Genomic DNA, 25,733 nt, shown 5'->3' with positions numbered 1-25,733 from the left:
GAAGTTCAAACCCACCAGCCGCTCCTTGGAAACTCTATTTTGTTGTTAAATGCTGTCAAGTCGGTTCTGACTCAGCAGAAATCTTATATAGGAATTCCAAGTCAGCTTTGTGGCTGAGTGCTAATCCTACAGTGTGAGTCAGAACCGACTTAATGGCACTTAACAAGTGTGACTGGGATCCCCAGTATGGCCCTGTAGGATAAGCAAGATTGACAGTTCAAATCCACCAGCCACGCTAGGAAATACTTACAGCATAGAGTCAGAATCAACTTCATGATACACAACAAGTGTGTCTGGAGCTAAGGTGCTGAGGGGTGTGGTTTGGGAACAAGTAAGGCTGGAGAGGCAGCCAGGCCCAGATTTTGTAAGCCCTACTGAGGGGTGCTAACTAACTTGAGAAGACCAGAAACAATTGAAGGGTTGACAGAAGAGTAACATGGTTAAGATCTATGTTTTAGAAAGATTTTGGCTCCCTCTGGCCTGGTGGGGGTTCAAGAATAGAGGCAGGGAGAGGGCAGGGAGGCTGTAGTTGTCCAGGTAAGAAGTATTTGATGGTGGACTGGATTGGGAAGCATGGCTGATGTTTTACTGAGCCCTCACTGTCTACCAGGCCCTGTGCTAAGCACTTTACACTATTATCTCAGGGCTTCATACTGCTTCAAAACAGTTCAATCATGGCCAACAAAACAAAATGGGTACAGGCCTGAATTTCTAAAATTTGGGTGAAGTGGAATGACAACTGGAATGGGGGAAATTATAGGCCAAAGCGCTGAGATGGAAGACTTGGAAGAGGCCTAGTGAGCCTGGTCTGGGAGGTTGGGTTATTGCCAGGCAAGACACATATTCAAAGTGGCATAGATGCCACCATCTTTAAGCAAAACACTTGTTTCTGACTCTGCCAGCAAGAGATCAGGTTACCATGCAACACATACACACTGCCCTTGGATAAGAAAAGTTTTTAGCAGGAAGATAAAAGTTTTCAGCAGGACATTGACCTGTGATTTTTCCCTTTCCAGTTACTAATTATTGTTCTGGTTCACCCACATTTTACAAATTTATGTTTCACCTTATCAGCCATGCCTGAACTGGGAAGAGCTCATTTGAAGCTCTTGGAGTCATGTACTATGATTATCCCCAATCTACAGATAAGGAAACAAGCTCCCAGAGATTAAAGATCAAGATAACGTAATATGAAAGTGTCCAGAACGAATTTAAGAGGTTGAGTGGGGGCTGCAGAAGAGTTTGTATGTATTGAGTCTGGGGGCCTTTGTGACACAAGCTAATGATCCCAGAAGGTTAGGAATCGGCAAATCAATGCTTTTTGAAGCATGGTCCGGGGAGCATGTGGAAAATGAGGGGAGAAATGAGCCCTGAGAAAGCTGTAGACACACCTGGGCCGCGGGGCCTCCCCGGCAACTCCATGGCCCGCGGGCCATAGCGGCCACTGCGGTGGTGCACAGGCGGCCACTGCCTGCAGCCAGTCGAGGCAGGTGGCCCGGCCCCAGACAAGGAACGTGAGGCGCCGGAGGCACAGGCGCAACATCGACGCGCTGCTGGCTGCTGCTGGGTGTCAGTGAGAGCCGCAATCAACCTTCGTCAAGCAGATGCGCGTCATCCGCAGCCGCGCGTTCCACCGGAAGGCGCTGCTTGAGTTTCGGGCCACCGTCTTCGGCCACGTCCTCAAGAATTCGAGGGTACTTGTGGACACCCAAGACACGCTGGCCACCCCTTGGCAGCACTCTGAGAGTGAGAACAAAGCCCCTAGAAACGACCACCTTCCAGCTGTACGTCCCCACCCTCAGGGCCCTCTGGAAGGACTCTGGCATTTGGGAGGCGTTCAGCTTCTTCAGCGAGGTCCAGCTGGGCAAGTACTTCCTGGCTAACCTGGACGGAATCGGATCGGTCAGCTGAATTACTTTCCTAGTAAGCAAGGCATCCTGCAGGCCAGGAAGGCAACCAGGGGTATTGTGAAACACGACTTCATCATTAAGAAGATCCCCTTCATGATGGTGGGCGTGGGCAGCCAGTGGTCCCAGCGCCAGAAGCGATACGAGTGCTTTGATGGGATCACATTGATCCTGTTCATGGTGTTGTGCAGCAAGTAGAGCATCTGCGCACCAACCAGCTCTGTCAGCGCCTCCACCATCCTGTTTCTCAACAAGACCGAGCTGTTGGTGAGATGGTGAAGAACATCAGCATCTGGAAGCACTTCCTCGACTTCAGGGCGTCCCCCGGGAGGACTGCTTCGGTATATGTGTGTGTGAGGGGGGTACACACCCATACTTGCTCTTCAGTAGTCAAATGCCCACCTGATGGCCTTGCAGACGGCTTCTCTAACCCCCAAGTCTTCCAGGAACCGGGTCTTGCGAGTCTGTAGGAGACCCAGCAATGCCCCAAGCTCAGAGCGCATGCGCGAGCTTCCCGCTCCAGCCTGAGGGTTCTAGTGAGCAACCGTCTCTTTAAAACTCTGGTGCCGAATTCCTGAGACATTTGTCTAGCCAAGCAGCTGGACAGGGACTTGCAGGTCCCTTGCTTTCCACAGAGCCACCCAGCACACAGCCTCTCCCAGCGTGCACATAGCGCACTGTCCCCTCTTTCCCATGGCCACGTGGCACAACCAAACCAAACCCAAAGGCCTTGCATATGGCTTTCCAGCCGCACTTGCAGCATCTCCACACTGTTTCTGAGGGGTGTGTCCGAGAGCTGACCCAGCAGCTGACCCTCCGGAAAGCCCACAACAGGCTCTGGAAAAATCCAAGTCCCTCCAAACTGCAACCTGGCCGTTAACCTCCGAACAGCCGGCTACCCTAGTTAGCTCTCCAGCAAAGCCACCTCTCCTCTGGGGTTGGGCTAGCCTTCTACTGCCAAGCACACGCAGCACACACTACACACATTCTCACACACTACACATTCACATTGTTGTTGTTATGTGCTGTGGAGTCGGTTCCGACTCATAGCGACCCTGTACAGGGTTTCCGAGGCTGTCAATCTTTACGGGAGCAGAAAGCCTCATCTTTCTCCCTCGAAACAGCTGGTAGTTTCGAACTGCTGACCTTGTGGTTCCCAGCCCGATTCGTAACCACTATAATACTAGAGCTCATACACACTGCATATCCAACACCACATGCAAACACAGGACGTACACACACACACCACACACAACACCACACATACCTTACATACACACAGCAAGCAAACATGGACACACGTCATTGACTGAAGCCGCCAAGGGGACCAGACAAAGCTCAACCTGCTTGCCCAGGTGCCTCAGTGTGTCTGACCCACAATGCATTCCAAACAAATCCCCACCCAGTGCCACACTACTGAAAAGTCTGCCTGGGGTGCTTGGGGACTTTTCCTACCATTTATTAAAAAAAGGTTTTTCCTGTAACCGGCTCCAGAATGTCATTGTGGCTTTACATCTACTCCTAGACCCAGTGCCCAGACCACACCTGAACCCCAGGTCCCTCTGGCTTCCCCCTCCCACTTCATGTTAATCTCGTGGCCAATGCCAGCCCAAAAGCAGGAAGAGAAAGTCCTTGATTGTAAGGAGTCCTATTGGCACAGTGATTAAGCATTGACTGAAAGGTTGGCACTTGACCCCCACCAGCCATACTGCAGAAGAAAGACGTGGCAATCTGCTTGTGTAAAGAGGACAGCCTTGGGAACCCGATGGGACAATTCTACAAGGTCACTTTGGATTGGATTCGACTCTACGGCTGTGAGTTTGGTTTTGGGGTTCTAATCAGGACAGCACAGGATATGGTTCCCAGGGGCGTGTCAACATGCTCTGGGGTTTTGTCTCTTTCTGGCTGGGAAAGAACAGTTGCTGTCTTTGTAAGACTCCCTGGGACTCTTTGGGAAGGGTCAGGGTCTAACCCAGATAGATTGGCAGTGGTGGCCATGTCTGGGTCTCAGACCCCAGTGGGGTAGGGACTATTGCCTGATGTGTTTTCATGTTCAGTAGGTCAGGGAGCAGAGCTCCTTCTGAGCCCACCTGGGGATCAGGAGTGTGGAGCAGACTCTCCAGCAAGCACCTTTGCATAGTTACACCCAATTGGCAGCTCTTGAAAAATCAGAAACGGACACAGTTGGATAGATCTGGTCTTGGATTTAACAGAGTCATCCAAGACACAGAGGAGAAGACAGAAGCTTGCAGATGGGGTCTTCAGACCAGCCTCCTTTGACCCTGGGCTCCCCCACTGAGCCTCTTAGCTCCACTGAACCCAGACTTTCTACCTCCTGTGACCCCGAGGTTTATTGTAGTAGGACCCAGAGTTCTTCCCAAGTTAACCTACAATCACATACTTTTCTGCCCAAAGACGGAGGCATTTCGGTCTCGAAAGCCTTAGGCATTTGTATTATTATAATTTTTTAAAATTAACTGTTATTCCTTTTTTTTTTTTTTTCTTGCGATGTAGGAGAAGCAGGAGGTCGCTTGTATCTACTATTACAAAAAGAAAAGAAAGGTAACAATAAACTTCCTCAAAAAAAACACAAAAACTTCATTTCAATGAAAATATTTGAAAGAGAAAATGTCTTATCACTGAAAAGCTTTATATTAGAAAATTATCAATCATATTAAAGTAGAGAAATAATATACAACTATTAATCTCTTTCTGTCCAAAAAAATGAGGAAAATTCAAAATTCTTGGAAATCATTTGTCCAGTAGACTAATAGACTGTGGGAATATCAGTCTCCATGCCCCTGAGAGCAGAACTAGATGGTGCCCGACTACTGCAACCAACTGCTCTGATGGGGATCCCATCGGAAGGTCTTGGATAGAATAGGAGAAAAGGTGAAACAAAACTCAAAATCATAAAAGACACTAGGCTTACTGCTCAGGGACTGGTGGAACCCTGACACTGTGGCCCTTGGTCACCCTTTTGGTTTGGAACTGAACTCCCTCTCGTGCCCCACGGCTCAATTTCCAGCTAAGCAAACTGGTTTGCAGAGGAGATAGCACTAGAGAGGGGTCAACACTAGAGAGGGGACATTAAAGGGGGGACCACACTAGTGAGGTACCCACACCATAGAAGGATCACAGATGGGGGATAAAGTGGAAAGACGGCCAGAGCCCAGGCGCAGTGGCATGCTGTCTGTCAGTCGATTCTGACCCTTGGAGGAATGTACTATCATTATCCCCATTTCACAGATAAGGAACAACTGGTAGATTTGAACTGCTGACCTTATGGTTAGCAGCTGAATACATAACTCACTATACCACCAGGCCTCCTTAGGTGAGGGAGGTGATGGTGTGCCTTGAAGTCGGTTTGGACTCATAGTGACCCCTCTATAACATTTCCAAAGCTGTAAATCTTGACAGGAACAGAAAGCCTCATCTTTCTCACACGGAGTGACTGGTCGTGGATTTGAACTGATGACCTTGGGGTTAGCTGCCCAACACATAACCACATCACCATCAGGGTTCCTTAGGTGAGGGGAAGGTGTTGTAAAGTGTAGGGTTTTCAAGGAATGAATGGGTGAACTTGGCAGTTCAAACCAACCTTGTGATTCAGTGTTTATCCTACCCACACGCTGTTGTTAATTGCCCTTGAGTCAATTCCAACTCGGTGACCCTGTTTAGGGTTTCCAAGGAGCAGCTTGCAAGTTTGAACCGCCAACCTTCTGGTTCAAACTGACATGTTGGCTTATCCTACAATGCCACACCAGGACTCCACTGCATAATGGGGGCCTAAATCAGCATGTAGGTTTCGGGGTTGGAGCCTGAAGTCAGGCCTGAAAGGAACAGGATGTGAGGGCTTGAGGGAGGTGGAGGAGGAAACAGTGCCAAAACTCAGCCCTGCTCCTCCCTGCCTGGCTAGGCCCCAGGAGCCCCTCCCTGGCCTCCCAGCTGCAGATTCACCCTGGGACCTGGGATGAGTTCCTTCCACAATGTTGTGGGCCATGGGTCCAGATTCTTTGCTCTGCCTTTTCCTCCTGCTTCAGGTCGCCCCCAGCCCTGAGGGGGCTCGCCCTCATCAGCGCAGGTTTGAGTACAAACTCAGCTTCAAAGGACCAAAGCTGGCATTGCCTGGGGCTGGAATACCCTTCTGGAGCCATCATGGAGGTGAGGAGCAGGGCTGGGGGCCAGCCATGCCCAGGGTCCCTCTGAGTGCTGGAAGGGCTGAGCATTCCTGGATGTCTGTGACTTGGTGGGGAGTGGGCCAGCCAGAGCCAACTTGCACCCCGAGTGGGGCCTTGGGACAGGCAGTGCTGGGGGCCCCTGCACCCAGATGGACCAGGACCCCTTCCAGACTTAACGCTGGCTCGACACACCCTAGCTCCACTCCCACCTGCCAACCTGTTTATCTTCTTGGCTATTCCTCTATACTAGGGTTTTTCAATCCTTTTGTCTTGCCTTGGACCCCCTTCTTCTTTTTCTGCCTCTTGGACTGGTAAACGCGCGTGCACACACACACACACACACACACACACACAACATTCAGGCCCAGACACACAAGTCAACTTGGATCAACACAAATACCCACTCTCCTGGCTTCATCCTGTTGGGCCTGTGGGTGTACTAGAGAACTGGGGCCACTGAGAGGGGGGCATCCTCATTTCCTGCTCCTTAGCCAGAAGGCACCAGACCTTTCTTTGTATGTATGCTGGGACCAAAGCAGGCATGAAAACTTACTAGGTCATAAGTCTGTTTTCTGGATCTTACAAACCCAGATCCACAAACAATCTGTCTTCTACCTGATTTTGTTCCAAAAAGGATCTGTGGAGACTTATAAGATCTAGAAAATAGAGAACTTAACAGAGGAGAAGGGACCCAGGTGATGCAGTGGTTAAAGTGCTCAGCTGCCAACCAAAGGGTTGGCAGTTCAAACCCACCAGCTGCTCCATGGGAGAACGATGTGGCAGTCTGCTTCTGTAAAGATTACAGCCTTGGAAGCCCTATGGGGGCAGTTCTGCTCTGTCCAATAGGGTCACTAAGGAGCTCTGGTAGCATAGTGGTTACCAGTCAGACTTCTAACCTCAAGATCAGCAGTTCAAAACGACCAGCCTTTCCGTGGGAGGAAGATGAGGCTTTATGCTCCCATAAAGACTTACAGCCTTGGAAACTCTACACAGGGTCACTGTGAGTCGGAACTGACTCCACGGCACATAACCACCACCACCATAAGGTCACTATGAGCTGGAATTAACTGGTGGGCCATCGGTTTATCATAGGAGTGAATGAGAAGAATCAGGGTTAGGTTTGGGGCATGAAATGAGTTTTAAGAATGCAGTTTATTGCCAAAAATATAAGCTGCAAAATCTGCCCACCGTCATGGATTTCATTTAGAGCTCCCTAGCAAGCAAAGCAAAGCAAAGAAAAACCAGATGGGTTATGTATTTCTATGGCTCCATTGGATAAGCACTGGACTGAGAACCACAGGTCAGCAGTTCAAGCCCATCAGCCACTCAGCAGGAGAAAGACAGACTTTCCTGCTCCAGCAAATGGGATGGGCTCCACAGCGCTTAAAACAACAATATCTACAAGATCCAGAGAAATGGCAGGATTCCTGACTGAAACCAGACACCATGTTGTTGTTGTTGTGAAGTGCTGCAAAGTTGGTTCCAACTCATGGCGACCCTGTATAGGGTTTCTAAGGAGCAGCTGATGGGTTTGAACTGCTGCTCTTGTGGTTCAAACTGACCTTGCGGTCCAGTGCTTATTCCACAGTGCCACACCGGGACTCCAGAATACCAAGAGAAGGCCCTGAAGGATGATGGACCCAGCAGGATCTTTTGTTCAAACCCACCAGCTGTTCCTTAGAAACCTTATACAGGGTTGCTATGAGTGGTCGCCACCGGGGCACTTAAGACACTTAACAACAACCACTACCTTCACAAGAGGTACAAGAGGTAAACAAAGCACTAGGTTGTTTCTCATTACATCAAGCCAGGCCGTGCCACTTGTGTCTCTGGGCCTTGCCAAACCCAGTACTCACGGACCGTATACAGGAGGTGGGTCCCATTCTCCAAAACCACCCAGTGATACGCTCATGTGTCTTCTCTCACCCCCTGGTGCTGCTCTGGGCTCAGTTCTGTCTGGGCCCCAGGGACACAGGACTGAATTAGACTTGAGGAACCTGCAGTCTGGGAGAAGTCCCACAGATAATTCACATATGCTGAATGCATAGTGTGGTAAACTCAGATACCCCTCATCTCCTGCAAGTCTCATAGGAGACAATGGTGGTTCCCAGAGCAACCAAGGTTTTTTTCTTGTCATCTCTGAGCCTCCCTGCCCTAACACTGGTCTTTGTAAAGCAAACAAGCTGGATTAACAGTCTCCGGAAAGTCCTGGTGGAGCCCTGGGCCTATGCCAAGTTCCAAGCTGGCAGGTTGGAGAGGTAGGGAGTCAGTTGGGCTGAGGCCTCTGATCTCCCTTCCCTTGCCTCTGGCCAGCCTGCCTCAGTTTCTTGCTCCTTTCCTTTCTCCCCCACCCTCACTTCTTCAGGGCTTATTCTCACATGTGTCCCTCCTTCATCCTGTCTTCTCAGTCCTCCTAGTTCCATACCTTTGTTCCCATGCTTTCCTCACCTTGGACTATCTCCTGGGTCTCCTCTCCCAGGAAGTCCCTGCTTCATCAGGCCACACTGAAGTAGCTAGCCCTCAAAGCTTCCACAGCTTTGAATCCTGAGCCACCACGTGGCTCTTCTCTGATAAAATGTTCTTTCCTGCTCTGTGGTCTCAGGCAAGTCTTCACTCAGAGCCTTGGCTTCCTCAGCTGAAGAACAGAGAGTTAGACATTAATCTCTCCTCTGGTAGAAAAGCCTGTCTTCTGAGTCAAATGGAGCTCAGTGCCAATTCTCTTCCTTAGTTTTTCTCATTTGTAAAATGGGGTTGCATAAAAACAGACTGCACAGATGTTGGGAGGTCAAGTGCTCAGCATGGGGCTGGCCTTCCTTGTCCTCCTCTGGCAAAGGCCCCTCAGCTGGGCTGGGCTAGGCTCCGATTCCATTTCTCCAAGGGATCTCTCTCTACATTTGACCAACCGGCCTGTGATTTTATGGCTGACCTTGGTGTGACCTGCTTCTCCAACGCAGGTCATTGAGAGAGGATGATGGAAGTCTGGGTGGGGAGACAGGAACTGAGCTGCCATGGTCCACAGATGCCATCCCAGGCTTGGAGGAAGTGCGGCTGGCTCCATCCATGCGGAACAGAAGTGGTGCTGTGTGGAGCAAGGCCTCTGTCCCCTTCTCCTCGTGGGAGGTGGAGATGAAGATGAGGGTGACTGGGCCAGGGCGCCTGGGTGCCCAGGGCATGGTGAGTGGTCCCCATTGAGACCCAGCAAAGGGGTGGGTGGTGAGTCCTACTCTGGTGGGTCCTGGGGCTCCAGGGTCTTGCAGGGACCCTGAGCTGTTGAGCTGGGGACCTGCAGGCCGTGTGGTACACTCAGGACAGAGGCCAAGTAGGCTCTGTCCTGGAGGGACTGGACTCGTGGAATGGCATCGGGATCCTCTTCGACTCCTCAGTTGAGGACACCCAGGTGAGTAGCGGTCTTCTACCCGCCCACCTACCCATGCCCTTCTCCCTTTTCCTGTGCCCATGGCTCAGGCTGCTGTCAACTCCCACACAGAACAGTCCTGTAATTCGTGTGCTGGTCAGTGATGGGCACAGCCCACTTGGGTAAGACTTGTCTGGACTGACCCCATCCCTCCCTACCCTACCCCTAGGCTAGGAGATGTTCAGCAACTGCCCGACCCCTCTACCTGTGCCCTGCCCCAGACCCAGATGGGAAACTCAGCTCTCCTGAGGCCAGGGTCCTTGCCTGCTCTCCTGCCCTTAGCCCCTCCCACTAGGTCTCAGCTGAACCCCTGGGGCCCCAGGACCCAAATGTTCACTTGCTCTTCTCTGGAATTGAGGTCTCATTCATTTACCCCAGCAGTCCCAGGTGTGATGTGACCAAGGCTGACACCTTACAAGGCATGTTTTTATTCTCATTAGCAATTCTCATCCCCAACACCTTTGCTAAATGGGTATTATTAGGACCCATTTACAGCTGAGGTCATTGAGGCCCAGAAAGCTGAAGTGATTGGACTGAGCCTTGGGCCCAGACTTGCCTGTGGAGGGGCCATGCCCTTGCCCTGCCCACTGCTTCTTCCCTTTCTTCCAGATGACGTGGCCTTCTCACCCTCAGTCGCTGGGCCAGTTTGTCAGTGTCTCTCAGCAAACATCCCTCAGCTCGTAACAATTAGAGTAATTGCTAACATTTATGGAGCTGAACTGAAGTGTGCCAGCCTAGCGAACACTTCACACTCATCATCTTAGTTAATTTAGCCCTCATAACAATGTTACAAGGTAGTTGGGATTATTATTCTTATTTAAAAGATGGGGAAGCTGGGGTTTGGGAACACACCCAGGGTCACACAGCTAGGAATGCAAAATGTGGTGGCTGCTCTGGGGCTGGCTTTTTCCTGGCTCTGTGCGACCCCTTCTGGCCAAGGGTCGCAGTGACTGGTGCCTTCTGGATTCTGTGGACCTCAGGACCACTCTTCTTGGCCCAACACTTTTCTCCCAACTCCCCAGAACCTCTGCTGCACTAGCCACGTGGGGGAGGTGAGCTGGTCATGTTGGTCTTGGCTGTGCCTCATGTTGTCTGGCCTGTGTGCATTTGCTGCAGCCTGAGCCCCTAGCAGAGGGAAAGGGAAGAGAAGCCCCATCTAGAAGTGCAAAGGGACTTGGAGTTGAAGGAAACAGAAAACAAGAGTGGAATGGGGTGGTGGGCCTGGGGAAGTTGAGGGGAAAGCTCCCCACTACCACAAGGAAGCCCTTGCCCCCTTCTTCTTCTGTAAACCCCAAGTCCCACTGCTCTGAAAGACAGGGCTTGCTTTCCTGTTCCCTCTTCTGCTAAAGGAACAGACAATAGCAGGGAAGATTCAAGCTAGACAACAGGAAGTATGTTCTATACCAAATCACACTAGAGGAAAAGGGAGACATCGCAGGTCTGGGCAGAGTGGTCTCTGTGACTGCCCCTCCTGGCCAGGTCTTGGGTCCTATGTGGCCCCATTGGATTCTGAATATCCACAGGGTTGAAGCCAACCAGGTACTGGGCTCCTGCCACCGAGACTTCCGGAACCGACCATACCCCTTTAGAGCCCGGATCACTTACTGGGGGCAGAGGCTGCGTGTGAGTCACCCCTCCTGCCTTTTTGGCTCTTCCCAGTGGTGAGTGCAGATTATGGGACCTCCAAGGAGCAGAGTAGTGTGTGAGTGTCCATGACCTCAGGAGACGTGTCTGTGACACCACATGATACGGGACCCTGGCATACATAGGCTAACACCCACGTGGGATCCTTATACTGTGAGGGCTGACATGGGCCCAGGTGTGTGAACTCTCCCCCCGCCCCCCAAGCTATTCTGCTCTCCATCCAGGAGCAGGGAGTCAGAGGTGGGGTCAGGAGAGAAGAGGGCACTCTTTGGAGGAGGGGCTCACTCCCTGTACACCCTCAGGTGTCCTTGAACCGTGGCCTCACTCCCAGTGATCCAGAGGAAGTCTGTGTCAATGTGGGGCCCCTACTTTTGGCCCCTGGAGGTTTCTTTGGCATCTCAGCAGCCACCAGCACCCTTGCAGGTGAGGTCCTGCAGGGCAGGTAAGTGCAGAGGGGGCGGTGCTTCCGCATCCTGAGCATACCTTCTAAGGAGCACTGGGGGGTAGAGTCAGCCACTCCTTGCTCTGTGTAACTCAGATCCGCTCTGGGGCTCTGTTACCTTTGGTAGGGAGGCATCTTCTTTGCAGTGTTGTTTAAAGTCTCAAATGAGATAAAACACTAGAAGCTTTTATGCCAGTGCTGGCCCATAAGCATCCCTAACTGGGAGCCGAGGGGGTGGGAGGTGGGAGGCAGGTGAAAGAGGAACATCATTTAGGGAAATGGATCAGAGGGATGTGATCCAATGGGGAGCCATGGAAGGCTTTTAAGGAGGAGAGTGAGTGGCATGGTCAGAATCGTTCCAGGAAAGTGGCTATTGTGTTGTATAGTTGCGTCTGCCAGGAGCAGCCAGGCTCTGGTCTGTTGCCATGGCTCTAGCCCAGCATATTAAGTGACTGTCCAGTTTGCCTACTCACTGGGGAACAACCTCTGACTGAAGGGTGGCGGGGTCAATCCTCACAGTCCACCACCTATCTACTTGTCTGACTTCTCGCACCTTCCCTGAGAAATGAACAAACAAGGTTTTAAGAAGCTGTTCAAGGTTGCCCGATCTCTCATCTCCATGGGTTATGAAAGGCTCTGGGCTGAGTGGGCTGCTGAGGTCTTACCTCCCTTTCTCCATCCCCCACTCCAGATGACCATGATGTCTTGTCCTTCCTGACTTTCAGCCTGAGGGAGCCAGGTTCAGAGGTGATACCAGCCCCGGGCCTGCTCCTGAGGGAAGTTTGGGGGGCTAGGCAGCCTAGGGGCCCTTCCATGCTAACCCTGCATGCTCAGGCCTGTCTGTGCACCCATATTCCACCCTTCTTGGAGCTCTGCCAGGCCTCGTGTTAGGCAGGCAGCAGAGCCAGGACCTCTGTGGTTAGCTGGGTGTCAGCACTGGGTGTGGAAAGGAGCAGGGGGCTGAAGGGGCATGGAGGAGGGTCCTAACCCAGCCAGAGGAGCGGAAATGCTGCCTAGAGGAGTGGAGTTGGAGATGCAGCAGGAGCTAGCTGGGCAGAACACACACAAAGGCCTGACGCCGGAGCAAGCATGCTGCAGACTGGATTGCAGGGAAGGGTACAGGGGTCAGCAGTGGACTGAGGGCTTGGGGCTGGAAACTGCAGGAAAGAACCAAGACTCTTCCCTGACTGGGGTGAATGTGCAGTCAGGGAGGGACAAGGACTTGTAAGAGGGTTCCCCTCACCCTCAAACAGCCTGAGCTTTTGTCTCCCTCCTCCAGGCTCCCCCAGAGCCCTTCCTAGAGATGGAGCAGCTCCGCCTGGGGAAGCAGCTGGAAGAGCTGCGGACAAGGCTGGCACTGGGCACCAGGGGGGACATAATGTTGAAGACAGACTCTGAAGTCCAAGAAGGAGGTAGGGACCCAGGAAGCTAACAGGTGGAGTGGGGCACATTTCAATGTCCCAAGATCCTTCTCCCTTAAAACTAGAGATCCGTTAACCAACGTAGATTTGGAGGCCTGAGCAGGCCATATCTGAGCAGCACCCAGAGCCCATGTGTCCTGCCTATCCCCACCCCACCACCCAGACACATCTGTCCATCCAAGTGAGGGACTTGGAGGCAGGAGCTGTATCTTCCTGGTTCCCATCTCCAAGAAATTCCCCAAGACAGCCCAGTTACCCTACCCCAGAAGGCTGCTGGTTCCAACCCTGTCACACCTTCAGGGGAAAAGCGCTTTGACCTGGAGGAGACGCTTGGCAGGCACAGTCAGATCCTACGGGCTCTCCGGGACCTCTCTGAGCAGTTGGCCCAAGCTGAGAGGCGATGGAAGAAGCAGACGGGGGCCTCAGGTGGGGCCAGACCTGGGGGAGGCTGGGTGAGTGGCCCCTTGGGCATCCAAACCCCCACCCTATAGGCCTGAGAAGGTAGCTCTGGGTCTGAGAGTTCCATCAGATTTCTTCCTTCCAAAAAGAAGAGCAAGCGCTGCAGTCTGGAGCTTGTCTCTGCAAGGTCTGGAGGGAAGGGAGGAATGGAGAAGGCTTCGGTGCCAGGTTGGTGTGGACCCGCCAGGATGGAGGGTGGCAGGAGGCATCTCTGTACAGAAAATGCCTACAGAGCCCCCATGACTGGGGGGCTGCGTTGAGGAGATGCCCAGTATCTGGACTCTGGTCTATAGTCAAAGGACAGCAATAGACTGGGCTGCTAATTTGCATGGAGCTTCCCATACGATTTGTATCTGGCTTGCTTAATGCTCAGATGCACCCAAATCCTCATTTCATCTCTCCTCCAGGAAGTCATGTCCCATAGCATGAGCTGCTCATGGTACATAGGGGTGGAAGAAGTCAGTGACTCATGGCCTTTGCTGAACAGCTCAAGGTTTAATCTTGGTCCTCTGGCCAGAGCAGCTTAAGCTGGGCTGCTGGAGTGGAGAACTGGGGAGGTCTCACTGAACCTGTCTCCAAGTCCTGGATGCCCCCAGCCAGATCCCATCCTCCTCAGGGAGGGGCAGACACTTTTCTGGGTCACCCAGAAAGACGAGGGTCCAAGCATTGGGAAATGAGTTACACTGGCTCCCAGTGTAGGCTGTGCCCTGGGACTGGGGGAAGGAGAGAGCTGGGCTCAGTCTCTGCTTCCTTCAGGGGTTACAGCCACTTCTAGAAAGGGAAGGAGCTGTAAGAAAGCCCAGGAGTGGACACTATGGTGCTGGGGGTGGATGGCCACCCTCAGGGGAGGGGTTTGCAAGAAAAGAAAATCCAGAAGGCCAAATGGATGTGGGTCAGGTAAAGTCAATGTGCCCAAGGCCAGGAGGACTCAGATACTCTGGTAAGGCTACGTGTTAAGAAGTGGGCTACAGTGTCCCTGGGGGAGAGAAGGACTGGGCCCTGGGCCCTGGACCCTAGAGAAGAGGTTGACTTTCCTACAGGACTCTGCTAAGGTCAGTGCCTTGCTCCTTGGGCAGCAGACTCTTCTCCAGGACCTGCAAGAGATGAGGTAAGGGCACAGGGCAAAGAGGGCATTCTGGAGGAGAGAAAACTTGCCCTTTACTCCCTCATCATTTCCTGAGCACCAAGGGAGGGGCTGTAGGCAAAGCTAGGTTTGTTTCAATTAACCTGAATTTATTTGAATCCAGTTTAAGGTTTTGAAAGTCTTAGTTCAAAACCAAGTCTGCTTGGGATCCCTCCTGAAGGGCTCATCAGACATTCTGAGCCAACACCCACTGCTGTCGAGTAGATTTCGGATTCGCAGAACTGCTGCTACGTAGGTAGGGTGTCTGAGACGAAATCTTTACGGAAGCACACTGCCTCTTCTTTCTCCCAAGGAGTGGCTGGTGGCTTGGAACCACTTACCTTATTTATAGTTAGTAGTCTAACACTTAGCCCGCTGGACCCCTACGGCTTCTTTCCCACCCCAGGGAGCGTGGGGAATCTGAGATTCTTGAGTGACAATGGTTCCTGAAATGTGGGGACATTTTGATGGGGCTCTGGAAGGGGGGATATCCAAACTCATGTCCAGTTGGGAGGCAGCCCAAACTTTCTTTTGGCCCCTTCTAAGTCTTCCAGCATCCTGCTCAAACCCAAGCCTCTGAAACTACCCACAGATCCCTGGGGACAGGGATCCTCTCATTGCTACAGAAAAAGGAATCTTTAGGTTGGATGCTGTAGTGAAAGACCAACCTGCTTCACCCCACCCAATACACACACACACACACGCACAAACACACACACAAACACACACACACGAACACACACAAACACACAAACACACACACATCTAGGTGCCTGTGGGTGGTATAAGAGATGAAGTAAAGATATATAAGTGAAGTTAAGTCTCCCAGGGCCTGGGGATGGAAGCAGAGGTTGGGGAGACAGTGAGTATTCGGGAAACCTTTTTCCAAGCTACAGCTATCTCAGGACCCAGTGAGAAGGTTTGGGGTGAAAAGACTTGTCCCTGAAAAGGGATCCCATAGATGAGGCATGTTCCCTTGGAGATTATGGGAAATAGGTGATTGGGTGTAGTTAGAGGGATAACGAACCATTGTCCTTGCCTCTGCCCCAGGACTGCAGCTGCCAGAATGGTTTCAGGAGCCCAAGTGTTCTACTTGCCTGTGGGCACTGAGCATCATTTCTTGGAGCTGGACGGGATCCTGAGCCTGCTGCAGAAGGACCTCAGGGGCCTGTTGGTGAGAAGGGAATAGGGCATAGCATAGGGACCCCATCCCTGCGGTCTAGCCTCAGCTACTCCTTCTATCTAGCACTTTTGCAGTCCCAGGCACCTCCTTCCTTTTGCCCTCCCCTCCCAGGACCCGTGGCAGGTACACATGCAGGACTGTGTCTGGGGTTCTGTGTGTACACACATGTCCACAGATTTGATCATCTCTCTGCTCTCTGGAGAATCCCAGATTCAGACTCTCAGTGTCAGCAGGACCCTGGGAGACCACTTGATCCAGCTCCCTCAAGGGTCAGACGGAAACTGGAGTGGACTATGCCCAGATCATTTAGAACTCAGTAGAGAATGCCAGCTCTTCCTCTGCCCCTGCCCCATCTTGCTCTTTCCCTTATCCCCATCCTCATCCTGTCTTAGGTCTCGACTTTGCTTTTTCATATCTTGAGCCTTTGGTGCTTGGATGATCCCAGGCCCTGAGCCTTCCCAGTTGTCCTGACAGATGAGCCATGGGAACCAGGTGGGGAGAGGCGGCATTGTACTCTGCCCTCTCCAAGTTCCCTGGATAAGTCACCCCAAGCCTTGGGGAAGAAGATACAGCCCACACATGGTCCAGATTCCAGGTCCTCTCTGCGACACAAGCTAAGATTCTGAGTTTGAGACCTTAGCCTCTTCCTTTTCAGAAAGTATCAGCCAAGGCTCCCCGTCCATCAGGCCGACCCCCAGGGGCGTCATGTCTGCGGTCTGGCATCTTTCTGTTCGTTCTCCTCCTCCAGACTGTGGGCTTCTTCGGCTACGTGCACTTCAGGTGAGCCTTCCCAAGGGCAGAACTTCCTACCCCTTCCCAGCTAGAGGAATGCAGGGAAAAGCAGTTAGAGGGGATCAGGGAATAGACCTGGAAGAAACATTTGATGCGGGTCATTGGGTGGCTAAGTGTTCTCCAGCCTGATAGGATAAGGAAAGGCCTAAATGCAGCAGAACAGCATGATAAAAGGCATGGAAGCATAAAAAACACCCCAGCATTTTGGAGAAACAGTGGCAAGTTCAGTACTCTTGGAGCAAAAGGTGGGACCAGTTTGTGAAACTGGGCAGAGTGCATTAAAAAGATGAAGGAGATAACTGTTGTGGTTTGGTGGGTGTTTATGGAATGAATGAAACATTTAGAGATTATGCAGTGGGCCTCAGAAAGGGGACTGGCAGTCCTTGTTGATGGAATTTCAAGACCAGAAGGATAATGTGGGCTGGGGTGGTCCTGGAGGAGAGGTGAAGTGTGCAGTTTGAAAAACAGGGAAAGAGAGAGAGTGGCCTTTCAGATGAGAACAGCAGAAGAATGTAGGATACCTGTGTATGTCAGAAGTGAGGTAAACAGGTTGGAGCAACCTGCACGTCAGGGAGGAAAGCATGGGTGTGATGCGGTAGGCCAGGGGGAAGTGCCAACGCAGAGGAGGCAGTTGTGCAGCTAATATGGGCAAACATTACTTAGTGTGGGAGGCTTAGCCTCAAAGGCTAGAAGGGAGAGGCCCAAGTAACCTTTCCATTTCCCTGGTAACAGGCAGGAGCTGGACAAGAGTTTTCAGGACTGTCTGTCCATAGGCAGTGTTCCTCTGGGTCCTGTACCACCTGTCCCCAGGGCTTTGGGGGTCCTGCGGAGACAGCCCGTCTCCCCCAGCACACATGCATGACCCACCTCAAAGCCTAGAAGAAATGCTCACTGCTCACTGAGAAGAAGACGGTGTCTGGGGGTTGGAGGACTTGACCAGTTGCGACTTCCAAGTGCCCTCTATTCCTCTCTCTCTGGGGTCCTACCTCCTACCCATGTCTTTCCCACCTTATTAAAGATAGCTTTCCCACCTTATTAAAGATAGATTTTCCTCTCGCTCTCTTCGATGTGCTCATTTAACTTTTGGAATCACCTGAATCTCTCTGAAGACTTCCACCTCCTCTGGGCAGGAAGCTAGGAGTGTCTCCAAATTGGCGAGAAGGCCAAAGGTCCCCTGATACCCAAGAGGCCAGATATTCCACATGGATCATGGGGAGACAGGGAGTAAGGAGGGAGGAGGGGTCCCAGCTGTGTATAATTCCTGGTGTAAGAAAAGCACTGGACTACTAACCACAAGGTCGGCAGTTTGAACCAATCAACAGCTCCTTGGAAACCTTATATAAGGCCTCTATGAGTTGGAACTGACTTGATGGCACATAACAACAATGACACATTCACCCAGAACTGAGAATGGTGTCTCCCAGTGCTCTTCCTCACTCATCTCTCCCTTTCCACTCACTCTGCAACTCCAAGGCAGCAGAGCAGGCACAAACTCATGGAATCTTATCATTGGGATTTCCACTCTGGCTCTCACCTGTCTCCCATTTCCTTAGCTATGGGGGCAGCAGGTTTGGGGAAAGAATAGGGTAGGGCCCAGTGTTGGTCCTTTTCTCCTTGTTGCTCTGGGATTTTCCAGGTGATATTCTGGCTCTGACCCATGAGAGGAGGAAGTGGGGGGAAAGTCGGAAGCACATTTCTAGGTGTTCTTTAGCACAGCCCCTTCCCCTGGGGGGGCATTATCTACCCCCCACCCCTGCAAGCGCTAATCCTCTGTCAGCAGTGACCCTCAAAGAGTGGTTGGAAGTAGGAGTCAGGAGGCGGGAGTGAGGAGCTGACACGTGGTTCAGCCTTCTCAGCCCCCATTAAGGAGGATTTGAGGAGGAGGGGGCAGGCTAGAGTGGGGGTGGGGTGGGCAGAGGACAGCGCCAAGCATGGGGCGCTGGCCAGCAGTAGGAGCTGTCCGCAAGATCCAGTGCTGAAGTAGGCACGAAAGTGCCCGGCTCGTGGTATCCGGTACCCGATGATCATGGCGTTCATGATGAAGACCATGGTGGGTGGCCTGCTGAAAAACCTCACCGGGAGTCTGGGGGCAGTGAGGACAAGGGGGACAGGGAGAAGTCGGCGGTTGAAACTCAGGGCATGACCAGAGAGGTGTATGAGGAATACCAGAAGCAACTGGTAGAAGAGAAGTAAGTGGGGACCCTTTCTGCCTCCAAAAATACCCCCCACAGACTTCTGGCCAGCCCCCAGTCCACCCTCAGGCCCCAAGCCCCCCTCTTCTCTTTTCCTAGATGCATTAAGGGGATAAGAGGTTAGGCCATGCCCTGTAGGCTGCCCCCAGCACTACGCCTTCTCAAACCCAGGACTCTGCTCCAGTTTTATACTGGGCCTAGAAGGAGCTCTGGTAGCGTAGTGGTTACAAATCGGGCTGCAAACCACAAGATCAGCAGTTCAAAACTACCAGCTGTTCTGCAGGAGAAAGATGAGGCTTTCTGCTCCTGTAAAGAATTACAGCCTCGGAAACCCTGTACAGCATCACTATGAGTCGGAACCGATTCCATGGCACATAACAACACCAACAACAGAGGGAGTGAGGACAGTGGCAACAGGGGCCTGGGGTGGCATTTTTGATGAAATCAGTAATCCTTTAATCCTCTCTGGCACCAGCTGCCTGGGTTTTCCAACTGAGGCTCCTCTAAGCCTCGGGTTCTGAGGAAAAAGATGCTGCTGAGGGGCACTAAGAGTCACCCAAACAGATTCTGAGATGAAAATATTCATAGACGTTGAACCTATTTGTATATTTGCTGTACTGGGACAGAGAGGCAGCTATTGTGCAGTTAGGGGCTGGAGTATGGAGCTAGGTTACTGGCTTTGCTTAGTAGCTGGGTGACTTTAGTTAGGCAAGTTACTTAATGTTTCTGTGTCTCAATATCCTCTTCTGTAAAATGAGGATTATAATCATAATTTGAAAATTTTAATAACGAATTTAAATAATTCTGAAAAAAGAAGTTGCCCTTGAGGGACTGCAGCTCACGGTGACCCTACATGTGTCAGAGTAAAGCTGTGTCCCACAGGGTCTTCAATGGCTGATTTCTCATAAGTAAATCACTAGATCTTGCTTCCAAGGTGCCTCTGAGTGCTCTGAAACCTTCAGTCTTTCAGTTAGCAGACAAATTCATTAGCCATTTGTGCCACCAGGGGGCTCCATAACACACACTTCATATACTTGTGAGGATTAAATGATTTAATGCATGTAAACTGCTTAACACAATGACTGGCACATGGCAAATCCTCAATCATTGTAAATCATTATTATTTAACCCTCATAACGGTCTTGTGAATTGCAAAACTTATTTACATTGGAGTCCTGGTGTGGTTCTGTGGGTTAATGCACTGGACTACAAAGCCACTTTGAACAGCAAGGTCGGCAGTTCCAGCTCACCAGCTGCTCCTCAGAAACCCTATACAGGGTTGCTATGCATTGGAACTGACTTGACTGTACTTAACAACAATCACATCCACATTTGATAGAAAAGGAATGAAAATGACTTACCCAAGGACATGCTGAAAGTGGTAGTGGAGCTAGGATGTGAAACCCAATTATTTCCTCCACACACACAGCCTGTCAGGAATGGGAAAAATAAGTAAGTTGGAGGTCATGAGGGACATATATTAGGGTCTGCATAGAATGTTACAGGCACAGATACTCCCCACCCAGTCAGCTTCATCCAGCTGATTTGGGGACCACAAGAGGGCTGTGATGGGAGTAGAGGCAGCAAAGACAGCTGGTGGTAGCCCTTAAAAGAGCGTTCTCCTGATGCTCTGGCCTATAGTATAGAGGGTTTCCTCCTGTGGTCAGGAGACAAAGAGCCCACCCCGTTGCCTCTAAAGTCCCTTCCCCTACTTCCTCACAAACCCTGCCCTGCCCTTGCTTCCTGTTTAACACCACACACACACACCCATGTGCTCCCGTAGGATGGAGCGGGATGCTCAGTTTACACACAGAAAAGCAGAAAGGGCCACGCTGTGAAGCCATTTTCGAGACAAATACCAGCTGCCCAAGGTAAGTGATCATCCTGAGCCTCAGGACTTGTCCACTGGGGAGGTTGCGGTTCTCAGGCGGTAAGTTTCACAGGGTGCTAAGTTCAACCTTTAGTTCTCTCATTCATTCATTCATTCATTCATTCACCCACTCTCAGTTAACTGGGGCCCATCAAATACCAGGTCATAGCTTGATGCCCAGGGGAAGCTAGTCCTCTGCAGGTCAAAAGGTTTGTACATCTTGAGCCAGGCCAGGCTCTTTCTTTCCTCCAGCCTCCTTGGTCAGGCCTGGGCAGATGAAGTCCAGAAAGGCCAAGGTGTTGAAGGGAATGAAAAGCAATAGATTGATTATACGGCAGGGTGAGTGCACTTGAGGCTTCTGAACACACAGGGAGTGTGGGGTAGGGGTGGGGGTAGAAGTAGCACCCTCTGAGTGCCAGGCATTTGACTTCACAGCCTCACCTACACCCCCCCACACACACACAAATAATATGGCCAAGTAGACATCACCCACTTCTATAAGTGAGGACATAGGCTCAGAGAGGTTAAAGGACTTGACTAAGGTCATTCAGCCACTGGATGGTGAAGCTAGGATGAAAGCTCAAGCCTGTGCACTTGTCTCAGGTTCCCAGGCTGTCTCCCAAGATATGGGGTCCAGGAGACCTCTGCTTGTATGCTCCCTTAAGTAGGGCAGCGTCAGACAGGCTTAAAAGTAGGAGTGCTGCTTCCATTGCCTCAGGAGGGAAACTGAGGCACAGCAACTCCCAGAGCATTACTGGTGATTCCAGAACTGTGCCAGACTCTGAGGGAAAACAGAAGTTCTGTGATACGCACTCCTGACCTTGACCTTCCACTTGAATTGAAGGATCAGCTATGTGGATATCACGTTCGTTCACTCAACAAATGTTTACTGAGGTCCTGGCTGCCTCTGTCTTTCCCCAAGGGCTCCAGTCTTTTTGGAAGTCTCTCAAAGGGAAACTGGTCCAGAAAGCCTTCCTTTCTGGAATGTTACCAAGTTGTATTCAGCTAGGAATGAAGTCAATCCTCAAATACCTGCTAAACACAATTCTGGCTATCAGGACACTCCGAGTCCAGTAGAAAAGAGAAGACTTGAAAGCAAATAAGTAGGAGACAAGGTGGAAAGTCTCAACCCCACTCCACCCCATCCTACCCCACCTCACCCTGCCCCAACCCCAGGGACAAGAAAACAAACAGTAGGTGCGCTACTGTGAAAGAGCATGGAATTAATGTTGGAATTAATGAGTTTAAATCTAGCTGCCTTACTTCCTAGTTATTTAACCTTGGACAAATTGTTGTTTTTACGTGTTTTGTTCTGTTGTGCATAAGGTCTCTATGAATAGGTGCTGATTCAATGGCACCATTTCAAGAGGTAGCATATGATTTCAAGCCAATGATACTGAATGAAGAAGTCCAAGGTGCATTGAAGGTGTTGGCAAAGAACAAGGCTCTGGGAATTGATGGAACACAAATTGAAATCTTTCAGCAAACTGATGTAGCACTGGAGGCACTCACTCAGCTATGCCAAGAAACTTAGAAGGCAACTACCTGGCCAACTGACTGGAAGAGATCCTTATTTGTGCCCATTCCAAAGAGAGGTGACCCAATGGAATGTGGAAGTCATTGGGCAATATCATTAATATTGTATGCAAGTAAAATAGTGCTAAATAAAAATAATACAAAAACGACTGCAAACATACATTGACAGAGAACTTTCAAAGGTTCAAGCTGGATTCAGAAGAAGACATAGAACAAGGAATATCATTGCTGATGTCACATGGATCTTGACAAAAAGTAGAGAATACCAGAAGGATGTTTACCTGTGCTTTATTGACTATGTAAAGGCTTTCAATTGTGTGGATCATGACAAGTTATGGACAACATTACAAAGTATGAGTATTCTGGAACACTTAAATGTGCTCATGAGGAACCTGTACATAGACCAAGAGGCAGTTGTGTGACCAGAACAAGGGCACATTGGATAGTTTAAAATTAGAAAACTTAGGTGCCAGGGTTGTCTTCTTTCACCATAGTTATTCAATCTGTATGCTGAGCAAATAATCCGAGAAACTGGATTATATGAGGAAAAATGTGGCATCAGGATTGGAGGAAGACTCATTAACAATGTGAGATATATAGATGATACAACCTTGCTTGCTGAAAGCAAAGAGGGCTTAATGATGAAAATTAAAGACAACAGCCTTCAGTATGGATTGCATCTCAATGTAAAGAAAACAAAAATCCTCACCACTGGACCAATAAACAACATCCATGTAAATGGAGAAAAGTTGTCAAAGACTTTATTTTGGGCAGATAAACCATCAACACTTGTGGAAGCAGAAATCAAAGAAATCAAATGACATAGACGTATTGCATTAGGCAGAGCTGCTGCACGAGACCTCTTTAAAGTGTTGAAGAGCAAAGACGTCAGTTTGAGGACTGATGTGCTATTTTCTAATCTATAGAAGTAATACCCACCTGGTGGCATAGTGGGTTACAAGTTGGGCTGCTAACCGCAAGTTCAGCAGTTCAAATCTACCAGCCTCTCTTCACGAGCAAGATGAAGCTTTCTGCTCCCATAAAGATTTACAGCCTCAAAAACCCTTACAGGGTCACTATGATTCGAACCAATGCGATGGCACACAACTACCAACCACCACCATAGGATTATTGTGTGTATGAAAAATACCCAGCTCAATACTGGGTGTATCCATCAGTATTATTGCTTACTTCCAGCAGTACGTTGTTGTTATGAGGAGCTGTCAAGTAATTTTTGACTCCTGGTGACCCCCTACAGCGGAGTAGAACTGCCCCACAGAAGATTCCTAGGCTGTAATCTTCTTAGGAGCAGATCACAAGGTCTTTCTCACACAGAGACGCTGTGTGGGTTAGAACCACCAGCCTTCTTCAGTTAATAGTCAGGTTTATAAACATTGCACCACCAGAACTCCTGCACTATGTTGTTGTTGTTAAGTGCCATCAAGTCGGTTGTGACCCATAGTGACCCTGTATAGGGTCTCCAAGGAGTGACTGGTGAGCTTGAACCACTGACCTTGTAGTTCAAATGGCTTTGCAGTCTGGCACATTAACCCACAGCACCACACCAGGACAGTTAAGGATAAATTGCACATGGCATTGATAGGAAGCCTTGGTGTGGCACTGTAGGATAAGCACTGAATTGCTAGCTTCAAGGTTGGGGGCTCAAACCCACCATCAGCTCCTTGGAAACGCTATACAGAGTGACTATGTGTCAGAACTGACTCGACAGAACTCAACATATGACAGTGACAGTGACTTGTAGGTATTTTCGTTTTGGGTTTACTGACTACGCTCATCCATTATTATCACCGGATGAAGGAGAGTGGTAAGAAAGTGTGAGGCCTTCATGTGTCAAGTGTCAAATGCTTGATCCTGGGATATGGAGGTAGGAGGTGAGCTCACAGGGAGGTGGGGATCAAGAAGCGAGTCCTGGCTTCCTCGTCACCTCTTCAACTATGGGTGCTTACAAACTTCCATGCCCTGTCTTATGGCCCTCCCGTCTTCCCTTCAGAATGAGACAGATGAGAGCCAGATACAGACGGCAGGTGGAGATGTGGAGCTGCCCTGGGAGCTGGCCAAGATGATTGAGTTGGACACAGAGGAGGAGAAGGCCTCGGTCCTCAGGCAGATGGCCAGCATCCCTGGCTTGGACCTTGGCTCACTCAAGTACAAGGCCCAGGCCACATTGGGGACCTCAAACAATCAGCCGAGAAGTGCCATATCATGTGACCACTTCCCCAGGGTTGTTCACTGGGGTAACCATGTGAGGAATAAGAGCATGTCTCTGTGTGCTGACAACTGGGGGGAACGGGGGCAGGTTTGCAGAGTATATATACTCTGTGGTTGGTTGATGATGCATGGAGGGGATTGTAACCATGGCAATGAAACAATATATGATAGGATGAATGTAAAACTAATGTTTCCCCAAGTAAACTATCACATAATTCACAATAAACCATTAAAAAAAGAGAACATGACTCAACTCCCAGGGACCCATGTCCGTCTTGGGCTTTGTTTTCCCACCCTGACCCTAGTATCCTTCCCACCCATGTCCCAAGCCTGTCTTCTGGTGCTCCGAGTCTCTTCACTGGGAGCAAAGCTTCCATTCCTCATGGTACCCCTCAAGGCTCCCAGTTGAATCTCGTGAGACCTTCCAAGATTATAGGACTAGGTCTTTTCCTTTCTGACTGTGACCCCAAATTCCTGGGCACAGGAGCATCCACATAGAGCCATGCAGAAGGATCAAAACTCTGGCATATACAAAGGCAGAAGCTATAGACACAGCCTTGGGCACACGCACACACACACACACAGAGGCAGCTCCTCTGGATGCCCAGCTCATCTAGACACCACATGCAGACACACTGAGAGGTGGCTTTGGAAGAACATGGGTCCTCACCAGACAGGAGTCCTGAATTTGAATCTCCAACTATCCTGACCTTGAAAACCACTGCTTTTTCCGGGCACCAATTCATCATCTGTAAGATGGAGATGGACTGGGTATTTCTAAGGCTCCTTGTAACTTGGCTTCCTGGGCCATATTCTTCCTTTCTCAGGCAGGGCAGCAGCTGCACCTACTGGGCTGCCAGTGTCTCCAATGTGGGCTCTGGCACTTGGGAGCTGAGTGACGCTGTGTGAGGGACCAAGTGCCAGGGATGAAGCTGGCACCGAACAGCAGCCCTGACAGTTCTGGGCCTTCTTTGGACCCGCGGCCCAGCCGACTTCTATTCTTGTAGAGAACTCTCTCTGAATTCCATAGCTGAAATCTCCTTTTCTAGCTCTTTCAAAAATAAAAACTCGAAATAATGTGCTTTATCTTCCCACATTTTACTGACCTCCAGGAGTTTGGGGGTTCACAGACCTCAATCCTACCCTTAAAGAGGTGTCTTCTACCTCTTCACCCACAGCTTCGTAGGAGAAAGGAGACACCCGACATTAGGTGTCAAAGTGCTTACTGTGAGAACCCCCCACTGTCCCAGTAAAAAACCCACTTATAGAGTTGATCTGACTTATAGAGACCCTACAGGGTAGAGTGGAGTCCTGGTGTGGCATTGTGGGTTAATGCACC

The 25,733-nt window shown here is 50.5% G+C and overlaps 2 protein-coding genes and 1 pseudogene across 2 annotated transcripts; all 3 read left to right on the top strand.

The window, feature by feature from the left end:
* Nucleotides 1-1,589: 1,589 nt before the first annotated feature.
* Nucleotides 1,590-2,105, top strand: LOC102829335 (annotated as a pseudogene).
* Nucleotides 2,106-2,179: 74 nt separating this feature from the next.
* Nucleotides 2,180-17,429, top strand: LMAN1L (lectin, mannose-binding, 1 like). The gene is made up of 15 exons (XM_006866567.1): nt 2,180-2,248; nt 5,951-6,071; nt 9,108-9,262; nt 9,378-9,485; nt 9,576-9,625; nt 11,027-11,126; nt 11,450-11,570; nt 12,281-12,336; nt 12,869-13,001; nt 13,311-13,466; nt 14,050-14,126; nt 14,510-14,577; nt 15,643-15,766; nt 16,431-16,555; nt 17,300-17,429. The coding sequence occupies exons 1-15, from the start codon at nt 2,180-2,182 to the stop codon at nt 17,427-17,429; spliced, it is 1,593 nt and encodes a 530-aa protein (XP_006866629.1).
* Nucleotides 17,430-18,593: 1,164 nt separating this feature from the next.
* Nucleotides 18,594-24,394, top strand: CPLX3 (complexin 3). The gene is given in 5 exon segments (XM_006866481.1): nt 18,594-18,648; nt 18,651-18,756; nt 20,543-20,630; nt 24,177-24,348; nt 24,351-24,394. Coding segments are annotated over 5 exon segments (465 nt in total).
* Nucleotides 24,395-25,733: the final 1,339 nt, after the last annotated feature.

Source organism: Chrysochloris asiatica, unplaced genomic scaffold, assembly GCF_000296735.1.
Source record: "Chrysochloris asiatica unplaced genomic scaffold, ChrAsi1.0 scaffold00092, whole genome shotgun sequence".
Lineage (NCBI taxonomy): Eukaryota > Metazoa > Chordata > Mammalia > Afrosoricida > Chrysochloridae > Chrysochloris > Chrysochloris asiatica.
The sequence above is the reverse complement of the archived record's forward strand: the minus strand, read 5'-3'. Positions and strand labels throughout refer to the sequence as shown.